Source organism: Larimichthys crocea, chromosome XX (genome assembly GCF_000972845.2).
Source record: "Larimichthys crocea isolate SSNF chromosome XX, L_crocea_2.0, whole genome shotgun sequence".
Classification (NCBI taxonomy): domain Eukaryota; kingdom Metazoa; phylum Chordata; class Actinopteri; family Sciaenidae; genus Larimichthys; species Larimichthys crocea.
This window is the reverse complement of record NC_040030.1, coordinates 18,527,605-18,547,712: the sequence shown is the minus strand read 5'-3', so window position 1 is coordinate 18,547,712 and position 20,108 is coordinate 18,527,605. Positions and strand designations below refer to the sequence as shown.

The following is a 20,108-nucleotide window of genomic DNA, read 5'->3' as shown; positions in this document are numbered from 1 at the left end:
ATAATGTGCTCCAAACCAGATGGTGTTACAAAGCCAACAAGTAATCAAAAAAATAAATAAAATAAGACTGACGGATCCATAGGTAATAGAAAAGGTGAGCTAACGTTAGCTCACTTCAGACAAGCTAACGTTAACTCACTTCAGACGAGCTAACGTAAGCTCACTTCAGACGAGCTAACGTAAGCTCACTTCAGACGAGCTAACGTAAACTCACTTCAGACGAGCTAACGTTAACTCACTTCAGACGAGCTAACGTAAACTCACTTCAGACGAGCTAGCGTAAACTCACTTCAGACGAGCTAACGTTAACTCACTTCAGACGAGCTAACGTTAACTCACTTCAGACGAGCTAACGTAAGCTCACTTCAGACGAGCTAACGTTAGCTCACTTCAGACATGCTAACGTAAGCTCACTTCAGACGAGCTAACGTAAGCTCACTTCAGATGAGCTAACGAAAGCTCACTTCAGACGCGCTAACGTTAGCTCACTTCAGACGAGCTAACGTTAGCTCACTTCAGACGAGCTAACGTAAACTCACTTCAGACGAGCTAACGTAAGCTCACTTCAGACGAGCTAACGTTAACTTACTTTAGACATGCTAACGTAAACTTACTTCAGACATGCTAACGTTAGCTCACTGTAGACGAGCTCAAACATTTAAAGGGTTCGATGTGTATTTCATTGTTTATATGTGATTGTTTATATGAATGTAGTGTCAGTCATATCTCAGGGCAGCTGTTGACGATGTTTCTCAGGTGTTTTTCTTGCCGCGACTCTCTCGTGTACGGTAAATACTTGTTGGCTCTGGCAGACAGCAGCAGCGTCTGGCTTGGACTCAGTCCTCGCTCATGAAGGAGGGTTTGACCCCAAAACCACGGCGACCCCTCTGCTAAACATAGCGAACCTCAGACCAGATGGCACGGCTGGAAACAGCGCTCTGCTTTCGTGCTGGGGGTGAGGAGGGACGCTACGCAAGCAGGCGAAGGCGTGACGGACAAACCACTACTACCATGTTTTGGAGAGCTCTCTGTTTTTCAGCTCCCGCCTCCGGTCAGCGCTGAAAGCTGGGGGTCATTACTTAATACAGTAGAATTAAAGTGAGACGAAAACACAGCAGACGACAGACTGTTTTCATAACGGCTGTGAAATGATCACATTAACGTGCCTAAGTAAAGTTTGTGCTCAGGTTTAACGTGTCGGTTTGGTTGCCGTGCCTCAGTGACGTGCAGCACAGTGAAAAATCAATGTGAGACTCAAACCACCACGAAACAACACGCAGCGCTGACATGTGTCATTAGTTTAGACTCTGCATTAAAGTCGCGGCGTGTTTGTGAGGGAAGGAAAGGACGAAAGGAAAGGGGATGTGGGAGGAAGGAAAGGAGGGAGGGAGGGAGGAAGATAGTGAGTAAGTTGGTCCATCTAATTACGATGCAGCGAATTCTTCTGCTACCGTGAGGCGTGATGACCGCCGTGTGATGTCAGCAGGAGGGCTCAACCTTTATTTAAAAAGCAAAGAGAGCACAGACTCCACAACAACCTCCAACAAACCCTCCAACAACCTCCCAGGAACCAGAGGAGCTTCTTCTTCTGCTTGAGTTCAGGGACGTTTGGTTGTTTCACAGCTGCTCGGTGGATTCATGAAGAAGACGACACGAGCTCTGATACAAGTGAGTTATGATTCATTCATTTATTATGAACAGAAGGTGTCTGTGTTTAATGTTCATGTCTGACTGGAACAACAACAAACCACAGTTTAGATCTGTGTGTCAGAATTTAACTTTAGTGTTTAAATGTTACAGGAATGTTCGACTTTATTTTTATTATTCTCAATATACAACCTTTTTGAAATATTCATTTTTCCCCTGGATGTTTGTCTGGATGTGGTCGACTCAGTTTGAAGTGGATCCATAAACTAACCAGAGACGATACAACCTGATCCTGGATGTTGTTAACGGGCTAACAGGGATATAATCCTGACCCGGTTTGTCTGACCCGGTTTTGTTACGAGGAACAGAGCAGACCCATCAGGAGAGTTTTAACACGACTGCAGGAAATAATGACATCAAAGTTATTGTTTGAAACTCAGTCACATTTTTACATTTATTATTATATATTAAATATATTAGATACTAACAAACAGACGGTTTAACGAAGAGTTACTTTAATTATGCACTTGGATGAAACACGAAAACTAAAAGAAAACAGGAAACAGAACCTGAAGACAAGCAGGTGAAACTAATCAGACAGGTGAGAACTACAAAATAAAACAGGAAACAAAACAAACTCTGGACGACTTTAATTAAAGAAAAGTAATCAGAAACAGTTTCTTCATTTTACTGAGCAACACGTCATCGATCTGTCTGCTGCCGTTAACGAGAAAGCTGAATGTTAATGAGCTCATAAACAGTTTAACTTTAAATCACAGAAGAGTCTATAAATGTAAAAACAAACTTCACGTCTGTCCATTCGACAGCTTCATTTCTTAAGTCAAGGAGTAATTAACATTTTCATATTTCAGTGTGTTTCCAACATTGTGCTGCTGTTTTGGTTAAAGTCTCGTGTTGTTTTGTTCGTTAGTTAAAGTCTTGTGTTGTTTTGTTCGTTAGTTAAAGTCCCGTGTTGTTTTGTTCGTTAGTTAAAGTCTCGTGTTGTTTTGTTCGTTAGTTGAAGGCGCTGTGGGTTCACACCTTCGCTCACTTTCACTTTTCTTTACTAATGAATCCAACGCGCAGAGGACGGTGTGTCAGCTCCAAGTGCTAAACATCATAACCATAAACCCAGAAAGCCCGTTAGCTCTGAACCACGGCGCTGACCATAATCAGATGTAATTGATCAGCAGACTGCAGGCGCCGCTCGCTCCTCTGAACGCTGCTGACGCTAACGAGTCCGTCAAACGAAGACGACATGTGACGTCTGTTGAAGTCACCGTCTGACGGGCGTTACGTGATGACACATTCAGCTTCAGCTGAAGGTTTGAGTCTCATCATTTAACAGGGAACTCAAAATGTATTCTGCTTTAACAAACCACGGCCCGGTGTGTGCATGAAGAGACCCTGCTCGGGGTCTCAAACCGGAGCTTGGGCTGTGATCATGGTGTCAGATGGTCATGGGGTCAGAGCGGGAAGCTGTGAAATGTGTCTGCTGCTTGTGGTTGCACAGCGGTGGTGCAGCATGTGTTCCTGTGGTGGGCGTGTGACCAGAGGGAGGAGGACGCAGTCTTTAAGACTCTGTAAGTCTCTAAGACTCTGTAAGACTCTGAGACTCTGTCCGTCCCCAAAAACAAATAAAAACTAAACGTACATTCCTGAATTCCTCCGGTAAAATATGTCGCCACTGAGCGAGGCCAAAGAGGAGGGTCGAGGGTAAGCCAGAGGTCAGGACGGGCCACCCCGGAGACGTCTCACGGTCTCTTCATCACCGCTCATCATCCATCACTCCCCCCTCCTCCCCTACACTCACACATTAACATCATTTGGCCGTCCGGACTCCATTCCTCACCCGCCTCACCCCGAGAGCTCCTCCATGATTCACAGCTGGTGCACAGAGCGCCGTCACCTCCTTAACCACAGGAACACTTCACCCACCTGAAGACTCCTGACACGTCACTCAGAGTAAGATCGAGTCCTGTTTTAGTCTCCGTCTGAGATTCCCGCAGACTGTCTAAAACCTGGACGTAGTCTCCGTGACGTCCCCACAGACTGTCTAAAACCTGGACGTAGTCTCCGTGACGTCCCCACAGACTGTCTAAAACCTGGACGTAGTCTCCGTGACGTCCACACAGACGATAAATTCTTAATTTGACACCAAATCTGACATTTGTAGTTTTTAATTCAGCACTGTTAAAGTCCCGTCTCCCTGCAGACTCTGGTTCTGGTTGTTGATCAGGACTTTATTTAACGTGACCTGATGGGGTTAATGTCCTATCAGCTCGGTGGACGGAGCGCTGATGGAGGGGGGGCTAACAGTACGAGTCTTTGTGAGGAGAATTGTTTTTAGAGGTGGAGAGGCGGGGGGTGCGGTCGCAAAGATTAAAAGCGGACATTTGTTTTGTGTATGTCGTGCTCTGCCAAGACGCTGCAATTTTCTATGAATCTAAACCAGCTTTCCTGGCTCGGACCCCGCGGGCCGCCCGCTGCCAGGAAAAGACTTTCCCCTCTGCTACCTGTTTCCAGGTGAAGCAGCTCTCACATGAGAGACTTATTTCCAAGGTGGGCGTCGGGTCGACGACAGGTAGCCGTTCCCACCGCCGATCCGACGCTCCTCCTTTTGTTCTGGCCGGACTTTGTGTTCCTGAACCGAGTCCAACCAGAGCAGCTCATAAACTGGAAGGAGCTGGACTAATTTTCAGACAAACTGCTCCCATGATCCTCTCTGGCAGCGATCACCCTCCATCAGAACGTTGATTTTTTTATGGTGGACTTGGAAAGCAGCAGTGGATTGTGTTTATGATCCCTGATGAATGAACGCGGGAGCAGAAAGGTTCATTGCATCACCGCGCCCAGCCTCCACGCTCAACAATAATGTGTTCATTGTGTGTTTCATGTTCACGCGCTGACCTTTACAGCCGAGCTGCTACTTCTGGGTAAAAATCAAGGACGCATCAACAGACTGCCGTCGCCAGGCCCGAATGTTTCAGATAATTGAGTAAATTGGAAACACAGTCTGACTCCAGTCAGCCAGCCGGCTTCATGTTGAGTCAGGCTGAAGGGAAACCCCACAGATATCTACATCCACATCTACGTACGGATCGACCCCACAGATATCTACATCCACATCTACGTACGGATCGACCCCACAGATATCTACATCCACATCTACGTACGGATCGACCCCACAGATATCTACATCCACATCTACCTACGGATCGACCCCACAGAACCAGAGGACGCCCGTAACGTTAGCTGAACGTTTGGGACATTTAAATATGGTCGCCTGAGGCCGCCTGAAGGTGTTCAACTCCGACTAAATGATCACGTGACTTCTGGATTTGGAAGTCAGAAAGTGTTTGCTAGTGTCGTGGTTGCGTTGCTAGCGGTTTGTTGTTGCAGGTTGACCTGAACGTTGATGTTGATGATCTCTCAGACTTCATCTTCTCATGCTGCAGGTACACGCAGTGTTTTTACCAACACCGTACTTTGTGCGTCTGTAGACGATCGCAGCGAGCGGCTGCAGAACGAGACGCTGGTTCGAGTCTCTCGGTTTTGTTAGTGCAACTTAAAACCAACTCATCAGCTTTTGTTGAACTAAATCTCAGAAACATTAATCACACGTCTGTTTCTAAACACGGGAAGAAAAACTACACGTAAATCTCGGTCATGTGACATGTTGGTGCCGCATGCTCGTGTAAACACTTCTTCCCACAGCGAGCGATAAGACGCCATGAGTGAGCGAGCGAGCGCCGGCCTGCTTCTCTCTGAGATCTGCTTTTAATCGTCAGAGGCGACAGCTGGAACGCATTGTGATGTTTCAACACGTGTCAGTCAGAGCGGTGGAGGAATATCAGTGTGTCTGACTTACTGATGTTTGCTCTGCAGGAGGACTGAAGGCTCCATGTGTGGAGGTTAACTCAGGAAACTTCACGTCTTTCTCTCGTTGTTCTCACGCCAGCTTTTTAAACTGGGACTTTCCTGAAGAGTCGGAGTCGCTCTCAGAGCTTCGTCCTCGTCTGTGTGACGGTACCAGCAGCTGAAGCTTGAACTCACCATCCGACCCGACTTCTGCCCTCGAACTGGGTTTTCCATCGATACATGTCCATGCAGCGTGTACACGCCTGGCTACATGCTTCACTAGCTTCACTGTCATCTTCTAAATGTTGAGGTTCGAAGTCATCAGCGACGGCTTCTAACTAACTAACACACAGAGCTGGTTAACGAAAGGTCACGTTATTTACTTGGATGAAACACAGAGACTCCAAAATAAAACAGGAAACACAACAAACTGAAACAGTCTCAGTGACTGAAGTCCAGCAGGACCTGAACCAGGTCACCAGTCTGAGATGAGGTTTAAAGTTCATGTATCTGGTGTTAGCACGAGGCTCAGTGTGAGCGTTACATAAGAGCAGGGACGGCGTCGGTGGTCTGAAGATGTTTGCACAGAGTCACATGATGAACATGACATGGAGTGTAATGATCTGTGTGGAGGTGACGCGCGTTAAAGAACAAAGTTAATGATCATTAGCAGACTGATGACAGATAACGTGGATCATGAACGCCTCGCAGCAGCTGATGTGCAGATGGTCGAGGTGATGTTCGAGGAGGTCTCAGCAAATGTTCGTCAGCTGATCGCTGTGCGTGCCTCTGAGAATCACTTTAACGATCACGCGTGACTCTAACGAAGCGACCTCCAAGACGAAATGACAGAAATCTGCTAACGGCACGTTTGAACGGCGCTTCACTCTCTGTAACTGATAGCAGGCGTCGCTCTGAGGAGTTTCTGTTTTCATGTCTGAAGTCCAGAGTTCAGCTTTGTGCCTGGAGGCCGAGCGCTCTACCTGAGACAGACCACCTGACCTAACAGCCAATCATCAGCCAGGTCCCCAGCAGCCAATCATCATCCAGGTCCCAGCAGCAGCTGATCTCACTGCCTAGTCCAGCAGCAGTCAGCCCAGCTCGGCGTCTGTCTTTCAGCCTTTTATTTCACCAAGCTCTCACCAACCACTAAAAGTCATGGTCAATGGTTGAGCATTTTTGGCACTAATCACTCCTCATAGAGTGTTTAATGTTGCCATCTCTTCAGCATTAATCTTCTCAGTGTTGACACTGAAATATTAAACACCATACTCAAACTCCTCAGATGGAGCAGTATTTTTGGCACTAATCACCCCTCATAGTTTGTAGATTTTTGCCTTTTGCTTTATTTGTTTTATTTTATCGCTCACGTGTAGTTGTGTTACCTTGTTGACATTGAATATTAAACATGAAACAGACAAATAAGTAGTTTGGACACTAACTGTGCCTCATAGCACACCAGACTCAAACTGCTCCAACCAACACATCTGTATATTTGGGCACTAATCACCCCTCATATAATTTCATATATTTCCGCCTTTTATTTGTTTTTTTTATTTTATTCAATGTTGCGTCAAGTCCAAGTATGAATAAATCTCCTCAGTGTTGACACTGAAATATTAAACACCAAAGAAACTATTTTTGTTTTTATAGTTTTATAATTTATTCACTTGAGCTGCTCAGACAGACAAATCAGTATTTTTGGCACTAGTTTGTCTTTGGGTTTTTTGTTTTTTATTGTTTGTGTGTCGTCGTTTCATGATTTTAGTGTCCTCAGTGTTGACACCATACTCAAACAGACATGTCGTAGTATTTTTGGCACTAATCACCCCTTATAGCCTCGTATGTTTTTGCCTTTTGCTTTGGTATTTTTTGTCGTTTTGATTCAAGCTGCTCAGACAGACAAATCAGTATCCTTGGCACTAAACACCCCTCATAGTTGTGTTTGTCTGTATGTTTTTTTGTCCTCAGTGTTGACACTGAAATTCAATGTCGTAGTATTTTGGCACTAGCGACCCCTCATAGGTGTTTGTTTTTATTATTTATGGCTCATGTGTCGTTGTTTCACATGTTGCAGCATGAATGAATCTCGACTCTGAAAAATTAAACTCCAAACAGACATATTGTAGTATTTTGTGGCACTAGCAACCTCCCGTAGCTCCAGCTGTGTGTGCGTCTCGAGTGCCACCTTCCTGTCGGTTCTCCTCGTCCACTCTTGGGTGGGCGGGTCCGTGGTGGAGGTCCCTCCTCTTTCCTCCTCGGTCCTCCCTCCTTGTCGCCTCTGACCTCGTCAGGCAGCATGCAGCCAACGTTCCCATCAGATCATCAGGACCTGCAGCCGAGCAGCAGCAGCAGCAGCCTCCTCCACCCGTCCGTCCCTCCGTCAGTCTAACACTCACCTTTAACTGAGGACACCTGGACGCCTGCTGCAGCTGCAGACTGGACTTCTTCTTCTTCTTCTTCTTCTTGTCGACTTGTCGGAGTTTTTAAAGGAGGAACTAAAGTTTAAAGCCGAGCTGCTGGATGTTTTCTTGCTGGAGGGGATTTTTCTGTCATCACCTGGATTGTTTGGGAGTGGAGTCTGAGACGGAGACAGACGTTTTTCTTTCTCTTGATCTGTTTTATTTTCCGTGTTGGACAGACGCTGCTGAGGGACAGTAAGTTTCCCGTTAACTCGTCTTCTTCTCACTTTGTTTTGGTTCCTTCACTCTGGGCCGGTCCGGTCTCGTCTGCAGGTCGGCGGCTCGTTCACGGTTCAGAGGTCTCGACCCTGCGACCTGCAGGATGTGTTGACAGCTGGCGGGCGTTCACACTGTGTTTGTTTGCTTGCAGGACGTGTCCACCATGTTCTGCTCCAGGAGGGTTCTGCAGCAGTGGTGCTTCGCTCTGTTCCTGCTCTGCTCTCCGGTGCCGCACCACGGCCGACCCATCGACGCCCTGAGCAGCAGAATGTAAGTCTGATCTTTATTCAGCAGAACGTGGAACAAACCTTCAGATAACCCTTTTCCACATATTTGCACATATTCACCTCCTCCTCGTCCTCCTCCTCGTCCTCCTTGTCCTCCTCCTTGTCCTCCTCCTTGTCCTCCTTGTCCTCCTCCTTGTCCTCCTCCTCCTCCTCCTTGTCCTCCTCCTTGTCCTCCTTGTCCTCCTCCTTCTCCTCCTCCTTGTCCTCCTCCTCGTCCTCGGTGGGCGAGTGGAGGCTGGAAAATGTTTGTGGAGCGTGCCGGCAGCTGTTTGGTTAGCCGTCCACCTGTGTGTTTACCTAACGTTGGAGAAACGTTCAGCAGCTCCATCAGAACGCTGCGAGGCCTCGGCCTCTCCGTCCATCCCGACAGAGTGAAGAATGCTGATGTTCTGCTCGGCGCCGACCCAAACCAAACGAGCTGCTGCCGAGCGTCCAAACAGAAAAACAAAAGTCCTCTCAGGTTGTCGAACAGTTTGAGATGCTGCTGCTCGGAGGCAGAGCTCACGTCTGAAGAAGCAGCACAGTGAAGCGGGTCGGGTCGGGTCGGGTCCAGCAGGTTCACTCTGACGGGCTGCTCGGCGAGCCCGTGTCCGGGGAAACAGAGCTGTGATGATGTGACGGGTTAAAACTGACCTCTGACCTCTGACCTCTGACCCGCCTTCAGAGTCTTTAACTCCGAGTCAGAACCTTTGTCAGATCGGACTGAAAATAATCTGCTGACTCATCTGAAGCTCTGAACATCAGAACGTTTCTGCAGCAGCTTCACTTCATCATTCAGACCTCGTCTTTATTCCACTCAAACAATTAACATGAAGCAGGCGGGCGGAGGTCAAAGACGGAGGTGGAGGACGGAGGACGGAGCGCTGCCACCTCAGGATGAAGCTTTGAAGCGTTATTAAAGGTGGATCATGTTTCAAAGAGAGAGAGACAGACAGAGAGACGGAGAGAGAGACAGACAGACAGAGAGACAGACAGACAGAGAGACAGACAGGAAGTTTCTGTATGCAGATCAACAAAGACGCCGCCGAGCGCCAAGAACAACAGAGATCCGACGAGCAGCCGAGACTGGAAGAATCTGTTTGTTTGTTTAAACGTCAGAGGTGAAGACGCCGGCCTCAGGTCGGCTGCAGAGGTGGAGCAGGTGGAGCAGGTGGAGCAGGTGGAGCCTCTGTTTGTGTGTTCAGACACCTGAAGTGTTTGTCTGCTGACGGAGAGCGGCGTTCCCAGGCTCCGAGACACTGTGACCTCCACCTCCATGTTTGTCTGAGAGACAGAGACAGAGAGACAGATAGAGAGACAGACATCTGGACAGAATCAGCTGGAGCTTCTTCTTCTTCTTCTTCATCAACGTTCTCTGGATGTTTGTTTTTAGTTGCGGCGTGGTTTCCTCCGTCACCTGTCACAAACACGTTTGATTGGTCCGTGAGGTGTTTCCTGTGGTTTGTGGTCACAGAGCGCCCCCGTGTGGCTGCAAACATCTCAACTTGATTTCTGCACAAACTTTCATGGAGTCGTTCAGTTTGAACTCCGACAGGTGTTCCAGGTATTCCAGGTATTCCAGGTGTTACAGGTGTTGTGGGCGTGGTCCATATGACCTCACAGGCTCCATAGCTCAGGGGTTAGAGCACTGGTCTTGTAAACCAGGGGTCGTGAGTTCAAATCTCGCTGGGGCCTCGAACATGTTTTGGTTGGTCAGTGTTGCTTCAACATGAACTCATCCTGTCTCACCTGTAGGCGGCGCTCCGACGTCCTCATCAGACAAAGTTTTAAACTCGTGTTTGACCTCTGACCTCTGACATAGGTGTGCTGATGTCACCCAGGCCTCCAGGCTCCATAGCTCAGGGGTTAGAGCACTGGTCTTGTAAACCAGGGGTCGCGAGTTCAAATCTCGCTGGGGCCTCAAACATGTTTTCATGCTGCTCACCTGCAGGTGGCGCTATGACAGCGTGACCGCTGTGCAAACAGAGATCAGAAAGTTTTTATGGTCAGCTGGAGATCTGATGATGTCACAGAGTCCTGAGAGCTTCATGATGAATCACGGCTGAGCTGATGCCGCCCTCTGCTGGTCCAACATGTTCACCTGAGAGCAACAAGTGTCCTGCTGCGCTCACAGCGTTTACACTTTTAGATTATGTAAAGATGTTTTTATGTCTTTATTTGTCTTTATGTGTCTTTATGTGTCTTTATGTGTCTTTATGTGTCTTTATTTGTCTTTATTTGTCTTTATTTGTCTTTTATTCAGTCTTCTTGTCTCTGTCTGGACGTTCGTCACGTATCTGAACTCTGACGTCAGACTCTGTCTTCTGTTTTGCAGAAAGCGCTCGGTGACTCACGCTCAGCTGATGCACGACAAAGGCCGGGCGCTGCAGGACTTCAAGCGCCGCATGTGGCTGCAGGAGCTTTTGGACGAAGTCCACACGGCGGAGATCCGGGACCTCCCGGTCCGGACCACCGGTGGAGGCGGGAGCAGCAGTGGCGCCGGCGTCGGGCTGCCGGGAGTCAGTCTGGGCATCAACCTGAGCACCACCGGCAGCACCCTGCACTCCAAACCGCCCGGAGGAACCAAGAACCTCCCCATCAGCTTCAGGCTGGAGGAGGAGGAGGGCACCAACCTGCCGCAGGAGACCAACAAGGCTCAGCTGTGCAAGGACGGCGTCATGAAGCCGCCCTGCAAGAGGAAGAAGAAAGGGAGGTCCGGAAAGAGGCGGGAAGGAGAGAAGAGGAAGAGGAGGGCGCGCTCACTGGGGTGGAGGCTGGAGAGCGAACCAGGGAGTGGACTCCACCTGGAGTGGAGGTCTCTGCTCGGCCTGCAGAGGGCGCTGCTTTAAAACGCTGTCAGTCTCTGGCAAAGGTGAGTCCACGAAGAAGAACGGCCAAAACAGACAAAACTAAACTTTGATTTTAGATCAGAAACAAAGATCAGCTGACCACATGACGATCAGCTGACCTTCACATGACGATCAGCTGACCTTCACATGACGATCAGCTGACCACATGAAGATCAGCTGATCACATGACGATCAGCTGACCACATGAAGATCAGCTGATCACATATTTATCATACTTTATTAAAACTTAAATTTAATCCGTCACTAATTTGTTTAAAGTTCACGTAACGTAAACTCAGTGAAACATCAAAGTAAAATGACTTTGACATTAAACTCATCCTGGTGGATTTCTTAAAAACAGTTCAAATGTTTCTCATTGTTTTTGTTTGGTAAATATAAAATCATCTTTTCTTGTGTTTGTGTTTCAGATCCCTGCGGACAGTCAGAGTGGACTCCTAAATATTCATGTTACAGTCGTCTGTAATTTTGATTGTTTGGAAAGAAATTGGAAAATATTTATTATCTGTAAATATTCTAAATATCGCAGAATAAATAGCAGAATATGATAAAATCTTATTTGATGCTCTGTGAGGCGACAGATTTGAACCTTTGTGAATCCTCGCTTTCTTCTTTTTTTATTCCAGTTATGTTTTTTTGTTTGGCGGTAATTTATTTTGTCTGAATGGTGTATTTATTTTGTAAATGTATCGAGGTGCTGCTGACCTTCTATATTTTTGTACCATATTGCACTTTAGATATATAAATATAAATATATATACCATTAATTTTGTTCATTGTTTGTTTGAAATGAAGAAAACTCGACGTTCGTCGCTCTGTGTTCGTTCTTCTCGCTCTGTTCAGTTTGTTGTTTCTTTGCTGCTGTTCATTCGGACGTTGGCGGCTCCGATCGCAGCCGTCGGGTTCGTCCGTTCGTTGGCTCACGTTTGTGTTGGACCCCCTGCTGCCTCCTCCACGGCCCGCTCTGCTTCTCAATGCCAAAGTTCAGATCTGTACATAAAGCAAACACGGCTCCATATCCATGTTCTTGGCACTTGCACTGAGATAAACACTCTGTACTGAACAGATTAAACATTTGACAGTAAGCGCTCCGTCTCCTGTGTCTTCATGTCACATTATTTACACCTGAAGTGGTCTAAATGTTCCTCACACTCTTATTTAAGGTGTTGTGGTGTTCCTCAGGGCTCAATCCTGGGTCCTCTTTAGTTTGCCTCGTACGTGCATCCTTTGGGTTCATTATTTTAATAATCATATTTAAACCTCAGAAGAAGAATGTCATTTCTTTTACTCAGACTGGAATTAAATAAGTTCAGCAATTCAAAGTTAAATTAAAAACAGAAATGAAGTTTTAAAAGTGTAAATAGAAAATGTTTGGATATGTTGTGGTTGCTAACGAGTTAATTTGTGGTTGGGGAGTTGTCAGGATGTGTTAAAATAAAATCATAAAATAAATCTCCTGTCTCTCAGACTGAGATCGTCTGAAGGCGGCTCAGCCTCTTTAAACTCGTCCTTGTTGGTTTCTTCAGGCTGAGTCAGAAATGAGAAAGTTTCCACTGAAGCTGAAGAACTCAAATCTCTTGGCCTGCTCGTCGTCTGTGAACGCTGAGTCAGCTTTAACGACGAGTTCTTTATATGTTTGTTTTGGGTTCTTTACCAAACTAATCACCCTGTAAACGTTGAAGTCACAGGAAGCACGGACTCGACCTATTTCAGGTTTTTCAGAGTAAGACTTCCTCCAGCTGTCGGCCACACTCTGTTCCTCTTTAACGTTCCATCAGCTGAGAACTGAGTTTTTTACACGTCTGCACAAACAGCAGGAAAGAAAATTACAACTTTCCACTCAATCGAGCAAACGTGTCAACAAATTGTCGTCGCTCGTCATAAATTCCACCCAGAATCTCAGAGATGAAGAGCAGCTCCACTGCTGGATCCACGACACGAGTTTGGTTTGGCAGCCACGGAGAGCTGAGAGAGAGAACGCTTCTGCAACGCTTCTGCAACGTCCAACCAACCAGAACAGAACCACAGACTCAACAGGGTCAGAGAGAGGTTTAAGACAGTCTGCGGGGACGTCTCAGAGACTACGTCCAGGTTTTAGACAGTCTGCGGGGACGTCTCAGAGACTACGTCCAGGTTTTAGACAGTCTGCGGGGACGTCTCAGAGACTACGTCCAGGTTTTAGACAGTCTGCGGGGACGTCTCAGAGACTACGTCCAGGTCCAGGATTTTTTTAAGACAGTGCGGTGGGGGACGTCACGAGAGACTAGTCCAGGTTTTTAGACAGTCTGTGGGACGTCACGGAGACTACGTCCAGGTTTAGACAGTCTGTGGGACGTCACAGGAGACTACGTCCAGGTTTTAGACAGTCTGTGGGGACGCTCAGAGACCACGTCCTCGTTGAACATGAATCTTCAGTTGGAAAAATTGTTAATTAATTGTTTTAATTAAAGATGAATCTGGTACTTCAGTGTAAACATGAACAGCTGATGACGTCATCTCTGAATCATCCACCCACATTACTTCTGTCCAAAAGCGGACCTGTAGTGTGTGTGTGTGTCCGGCAGGTGGTGCTGTCTAAAGTCAGAGGACAGACAGTGACCCGACACTCAGAACCAGAACCGTGTGATGAACAGACAAACATGAAATCAGATCAGACGTCGTGTTGGATTCATTCGTTTTATTCTGCACAAAGTGAAACTCTTCAGTAGAACGTGTTCGGTCCTTGGTGGTGAAGCGAGGTTTGTGCTGACGACGAAGGACCCGGTGAGGGCAGAGGGAACTTGATCTAGAGTCCTGCAGAACCAGAACCAGAACCAGAGAGACCAGTCAGGGCGATACAGAAAAACTTCATTAAAATAGTTGTAAACGTTATTTAAAATGATTCTAAACTTAATTTAAAATCACATAAACTTTATTTAAAATCAAACTTATTTAAAATCATAAACTTATTTAAATCATCATAAACTTTATTTAAAATCATCATAACTTTTTAAATCATAAACTTATTAATCATCAAAAACTTATTTAAATCAAACTTTATTTAACGTGTCGCCAGTTTCAGAACCGCCAGGTTGAAGATGGAGAGCTGAAACCTGGAAGAGGAATCTGGCTTTGAGTGGCAGGTTTTTGAACTGGAGCTGACCAATGAGGAGCCAGCCCAGAGAGAGACCTGCGGAGCCGCCCGGTCAGAACAAACAGAACCCGGGCTGTGGACACTTACGGGAACTGCTTGATGGCAGGTCTGCGACACTTGTTGGCAGCGATGACCTGAACCTTCATGATCTGGATGGAGTGAGCACGAGCGCGATGGCGAGCCCCATATCACGATCTGAAGAACAAAGAAGTCCAGATCAAACAGAGCCAGGTTCTGCTGGACTGAACAGAACCTCAGAACCAGCAGTGTCCAGTCTAACAGTGAGCAACAGAACCGGGTCTGGCTCCTGGACAAGTCTGTAAACCGTCACTGAGCATGCTCAGTATCCATGACAACGGGACAAACTGAATCTGGTCCAGCGTGCGTCATGTTGAAGTGCATCACACCGAACCTTCAGTCAACACCGAACTTTCAGGTCACACCTGAACCTTCAGGTCACGTGACTCACACCTGAACCGTCAGGTCACACCTGAACCTTCGGTCCACACCTGAACTTCAGGTCACGTGACTCACACCTGAACCTTCAGGTCCACCTGAACCTTCAGGTCACAACCTGACCCTTCAGGTCACGTGGACTCACAACTGAACTTCAGGTCACAGGTCACACCTGAACCTCAAGCACAGGTGCACACGCTGAACCTTCAGGTAACAAGACTCACACACGAACCTTCAGGTCACAGGTCACACATGAACCTATCAGGTCACATGATCTCCCCGAACCTTCAGGTCACGTGAACTCATCACCCCCTGAACCTTCAGGATCACGTGACTCACACCTGAACCTCGGATCAACGTGACTCAACCTGAAAACCTTCAGTTTCACGTGCTCACACCTTAACCTTCAGTCCACGTTGACTCACACTGAACCTTCAGGTGCACGTGAACTCCAACACCTGAACGGCTGGTCACACCTGAACACTCGTCACATGAAACCTCAGGTCACACCTGAAACTTCAGGTCAACCTGAACCTCAGGTCACACCTGAACCTTCAGGCACACCGAACCGACACTATTTCAGGTCACGTGACACACCATGTTTAAACAGCTCGGGTAGTTTTGACTGTTTTCTGCCGACGACAGTTGAGTTCACAGGATGTGACACTGTGACTGGACCGTCACAATAAAAGCACGCTCTAAACTATCACTCGATCCTTAAAGAAAATTAGTTCCCGTCCAGTTTGGACTTCCTGTCTGTCTGACCACGAACACGCGTGCGAGCGTTGCGAGATGAACGTTGGTGAGCGTTGCGTTCAAAGTTATACTCACAGCACTGGGTGACTGCTCCAACGGGTCAGGTCTCTGTACTCGGTACATGTTTGGGTTCCACTACGAGAGTCGTAACGCAGCCAGATGCCAAGTTCCTTCACCTTCAGGGGGGTTCTTCTCGTGGACCTGAACCAGAACAAACAGACAGTGTTAACATTTCAAACCTTCAGAACTTTACTATCACCCATGTGGACCCAAAACTGACGGGTCGGTTTTCTGATCGGAGGAACTCGGTGAGAGTCCTCCGTTTCTCTTAAATCAAGAACGTTCCAAAACGACCCGAGATCAGACTGAACCACGAAGCTAGCGACTGGACTCTGTTCAACTGATCTCACACACCCGCGAGGCGTTTCAAAGACAGCCAGTGTTGACCCCTGAATCACTTCAAAGGCAAGGCAGCGGCAGAGAAAGCGACAGGGGGCGGTTCTGTTTGCACGCCAGACTAATTCACACCACGGGCGAGGCGTGAGCTTTTGGGTTTGGCTCAGAGGAACAAACAGGGCGGGGCTTTAAAGGTTCGGATGATTTCAGTCGGTCCACAGTTTGAACCGACCTCTGACCTCCTGCAACTCACCATCCGCAGTAGACGGTCTCTCCAGAGGCCTTCTTCATCTTCCTCAGCTGGGAGCGAAGTACCAGAGCGGGACTTGGCCACGACGTGGTTCGGGGCAAAGATCCTCATGCGGTTACAGAGAGGGGCCGGGTCTTGGCCGAGGGCAGCAGACGCCGATGACTTTGTATTCCCGAAGCTTGCGTTCAAGGAGAGAGAAGACTGTTAGACAACAGCTGAGCACACACACACACACACACACACACCACACACACAAACCGCGGAGCGTTCAAAGACAGCCAGTGTTGACCCTGAATTCACTTTCAAGGCAACGGCAGCGGCCAGAGAAAGCGACAGGGGTCGGTTTCTGTTTGCACCCAGACTAATTCACACCAGGGCGAGTGCGAGCTGTGGTTTGGCTGCGAGGAAAAAACAGGACGGGCTCAGAGCCGCTGACACGGGTCAGAACACGAATGTTTCTGTGTCGCGTTCAGGAAAGATCATCGACAGTCTGGAGGAACTAAGACCTGACGAGACCAGTGGTTGTACTCTAATTACTTTTTCGTGTAGCGTAACGCGTTAAGTATCAGTAACTTTGTATTTTAAAAAAAAAAGTAACTGTTACTTTTAGAAGGACAGAAAAACGCAGACAGTATGAGCCACCTGGAGACATTGAGTCCAACTGTCGTCCTCAAGAGGACAGACACGTCTCAGAGTCGGTGTATCTTTAGTCAGGCGTCGAGGTCGATCAGTTAAACGAGTTTAACGTCCTACGACACCGCGGAGTCCCGCGTCTTCCCCGCAGAGAAACCGACTGTCGGACGTTTGGAAACGTTCGTTTGAATCTCTGAGGACGATGGAGAGAGTTCAGACTGTGACTAGTTCAGTGATTTTAATGTTTGTTACTCCTGTAAAGGAATCGCTGCCTGTGTTTACACAATGACAGAGTCAGCCTGTTCTGACTTAATTAATAATTAATAAAACTGTTCTGTTGACGTCTTCATTAACAGTCAGTTCAGCTGTGGTAACCATGACCGACTCTAACGAGTCACTTTGAGTCACGGTGATGCTGAATGTAACAGATTACTTTTAATTGATGGTAACTGGTAAACTACTTTCCAAAGTAACTACACCCAGCACAGCTGAAACCCCTCGCCTCACTTCAGACCAGCACTGATTCAACAGTTCATGTTTCATTCTGGACCGTTAAGTTCAGTTTTGCACGTGTGTTAAATCTGGGACGTCACACGTACAGCGGTCCGTCACAGTCTGAACGTTACTTATTAACGTTACTTAACGTTTGCCTGCCGTCATGTGAGCCTCCATCACCTTCACGTCCTTTCACGATTCTGCTCGTGTAAACCGGCTCCGTGCTGTCCGTGTCGCGGGTTTCGAGTCCCCACAACCACGTTACCAGCGGCCTAACGTTAGCTTCACGGTACTAAGCTTCTGGTCAGTGCCCGTTAAACGGTCAATAAAACTATTAAAATATTTAAAATTTATTTACGGCGTTTTCCCGGCGTACACACACACACACACACACACACACACACACACACACACACACCACACACACACAGTCCACATGGTGCCGCGGTCGCCATGTTTGTAACCGTGTCGCACACCGGGCTGTAAAACTCTCCGTTTACCGTCAAACCGGATTTTTTCGGTGCCGCGGATCATAAATCAGACGAACAAAGGTGTTACACAGCGGACCGAGCCCGCGCAGAACCGAGTGTCCGGACAAACCGGTAAATTAACGTCACGTACAGTGCCGGAGCCTTCATGGTGTCTCTCTGCTCACGCCACAGGGAAAGGGGAAGCAGCAGGCGGAGTCCGTCTGAACGTTTCATATGGCAGGAGGGGGCGGGGACTTCCGGGGCATGAATGGCGGTCACTCCAGCTGAAGTTGGTTTTGACGTTGGGAAACAACTACGAAGACTTCGTATTCTTGTATTAATGTTATATTTATTTAATGTTTATTATTTTATATTTATTTCTGTTTTTTTATTATGTTAATTTATTTTCATGTGTATTTATTATTAATGTTTTATTTAATTTACATTATGTTATATAAGTTTATTAATAATTTATTGTATGTTTATTTCTTAATTTAGATGTTTAGTTATTTATATGTATTATTGTATTCTATTATATTATTAATGTTTTTATTTAATTTTATTTATTATTGTTTATTTATTTATTTACTTGTAGCTTTTATTTCTCTTTCATTTTTATGTCGTTATTTAATTTATATAATGTTTTTTTATGGTACATCGTGATTTTATGTATTATTACATATTATATGTAATATTATTTATTTCTGTTATTTATTATGTTGAAGTTATTTTTGAGAGCACGTGCATAACATTATTACATATTCATATATATTGTTATTATTTCATTTTTGTTCTCATGTACTTTTGTTTCTTGTTTGTTGTGTGTAACTTCACTTCTTTCTACACTGTTGTATTTTACTGTGCTTTTTACCAAATATCTTTATACTATTGTTTTGTCTGTTACTGTAAGACCTCGCGTTATTTAATAAAAAATGATCTAGTCTCATTTTACTTGATCTCACTGCAGTGGTCAGTAGATCGTCTTTATATGTTGTTTGTTTACTTAGAACTTCCTGGAGTCACACCGGGTTGCAGGCACACAGCCTCCTCCCAAAACAACCCATAAAGTCTGGTCACGTCACTTCCGTGAAAAGGTCATATCCTTTCATGCTCGAACAGACCCCACCCTGCGACCCTGACCATACTGTCATTCTTCACCTGGTACTAGTTCAGGTGTGTTCACACCCAGCGCGGTACACCCTCACACCCAGACGCAGGCGACTGACCACTGACCAACCAACACACGGTGTGAGCCCCAGCGAGATGTGCACTCGCGCCCCTTGGTTACAAGACCAGGTGCGTCGAACCCTGAGCTATGGAGCCTGTGAGAACACCTCCACACACACAGAGCTATGAACACACTACAGATGAACACACATACAGATGACACACATACATAATGAACACACACACAGAGCAATAAACACACAGACAGATAACACACATACAGATGAACACACATACCGATGAACACACATACAGAACCACACCAGAAGCAATAAACACACATACAATGAACACACATAACGATAACACACATACCCCCAATAAACACACATACAGAACACACACAACAGACAATAAAACACACATACAGAGAACACACTACAGATGAACACACATACAGATAAACACACATAAAGAAACACACACACAGAGCAATAAACACACAATACAGTGAAACACACATACAGATGAAACAACATACAGATGAACCACATACAGAACCACACACAAGAGCAATAAACAAACATCAAGATGAACACACATACGAATGAACAACACATACAGATAAACACAACATAAGATGAACACACATCAGATGAACACACATACAGATGAAACACAACGAACACACACATACAGATGAACACACATACAATGAACAAATACAGAATGAAAACACATAAATGTGGCCTCCTTGGAGTGACCTGTGGTTCATTTGTAAGGTTTGCTCATTGTACGCAGAGATTACAATGAGAAATAATATTTAAACTTACAATATAGATCTACACACACACACACAACACATACATATATATATATATTTAAATTATAAAAAAAATAGTATATATAATATATATATTATATATATAGTATATTTATCTTTTTATATGGTAACATAGTTTCTTGCTTATGTTTACCTGTATTTACATGTTTGAGGTGTGTGTCACACACCTGATGGATTCAAGTGCTC

General features: G+C 46.2%; 1 protein-coding gene, 2 non-coding genes and 1 pseudogene across 4 annotated transcripts; 3 read left to right on the top strand and 1 right to left on the bottom strand.

The window, feature by feature from the left end:
* The first annotated feature begins 766 nt into the window (after positions 1–766).
* Positions 767–12,407, top strand: pthlha (parathyroid hormone-like hormone a). Of its 2 annotated transcripts, none has more exons than XM_019271201.2 (4): positions 767–1,668; positions 8,341–8,459; positions 10,791–11,327; positions 11,733–12,407. In XM_019271201.2, exons 1-3 carry the CDS (start codon positions 1,639–1,641, stop codon positions 11,302–11,304), a joined length of 663 nt encoding a protein of 220 aa, XP_019126746.1. In that variant the 5' UTR covers positions 767–1,638; the 3' UTR covers positions 11,305–11,327; positions 11,733–12,407. The 2 variants fall into 2 exon arrangements, with proteins under 2 accessions (XP_019126746.1, XP_010744692.1); XM_010746390.3 differs by lacking the exon at positions 767–1,668 and adding an exon at positions 7,513–8,165.
* trnat-ugu (transfer RNA threonine (anticodon UGU)) lies at positions 10,078–10,150 on the top strand. Its single transcript has one exon. It is a non-coding gene; the product is annotated as a tRNA-Thr (tRNA).
* On the top strand, positions 10,304–10,376 carry trnat-ugu (transfer RNA threonine (anticodon UGU)). The gene has a single exon. It is a non-coding gene; the product is annotated as a tRNA-Thr (tRNA).
* Positions 12,408–14,023: 1,616 nt separating the features above from the next.
* Positions 14,024–19,054, bottom strand: LOC113744104 (60S ribosomal protein L18a-like; annotated as a pseudogene).
* Between the last annotated feature and the right edge of the window lie 1,054 nt (positions 19,055–20,108).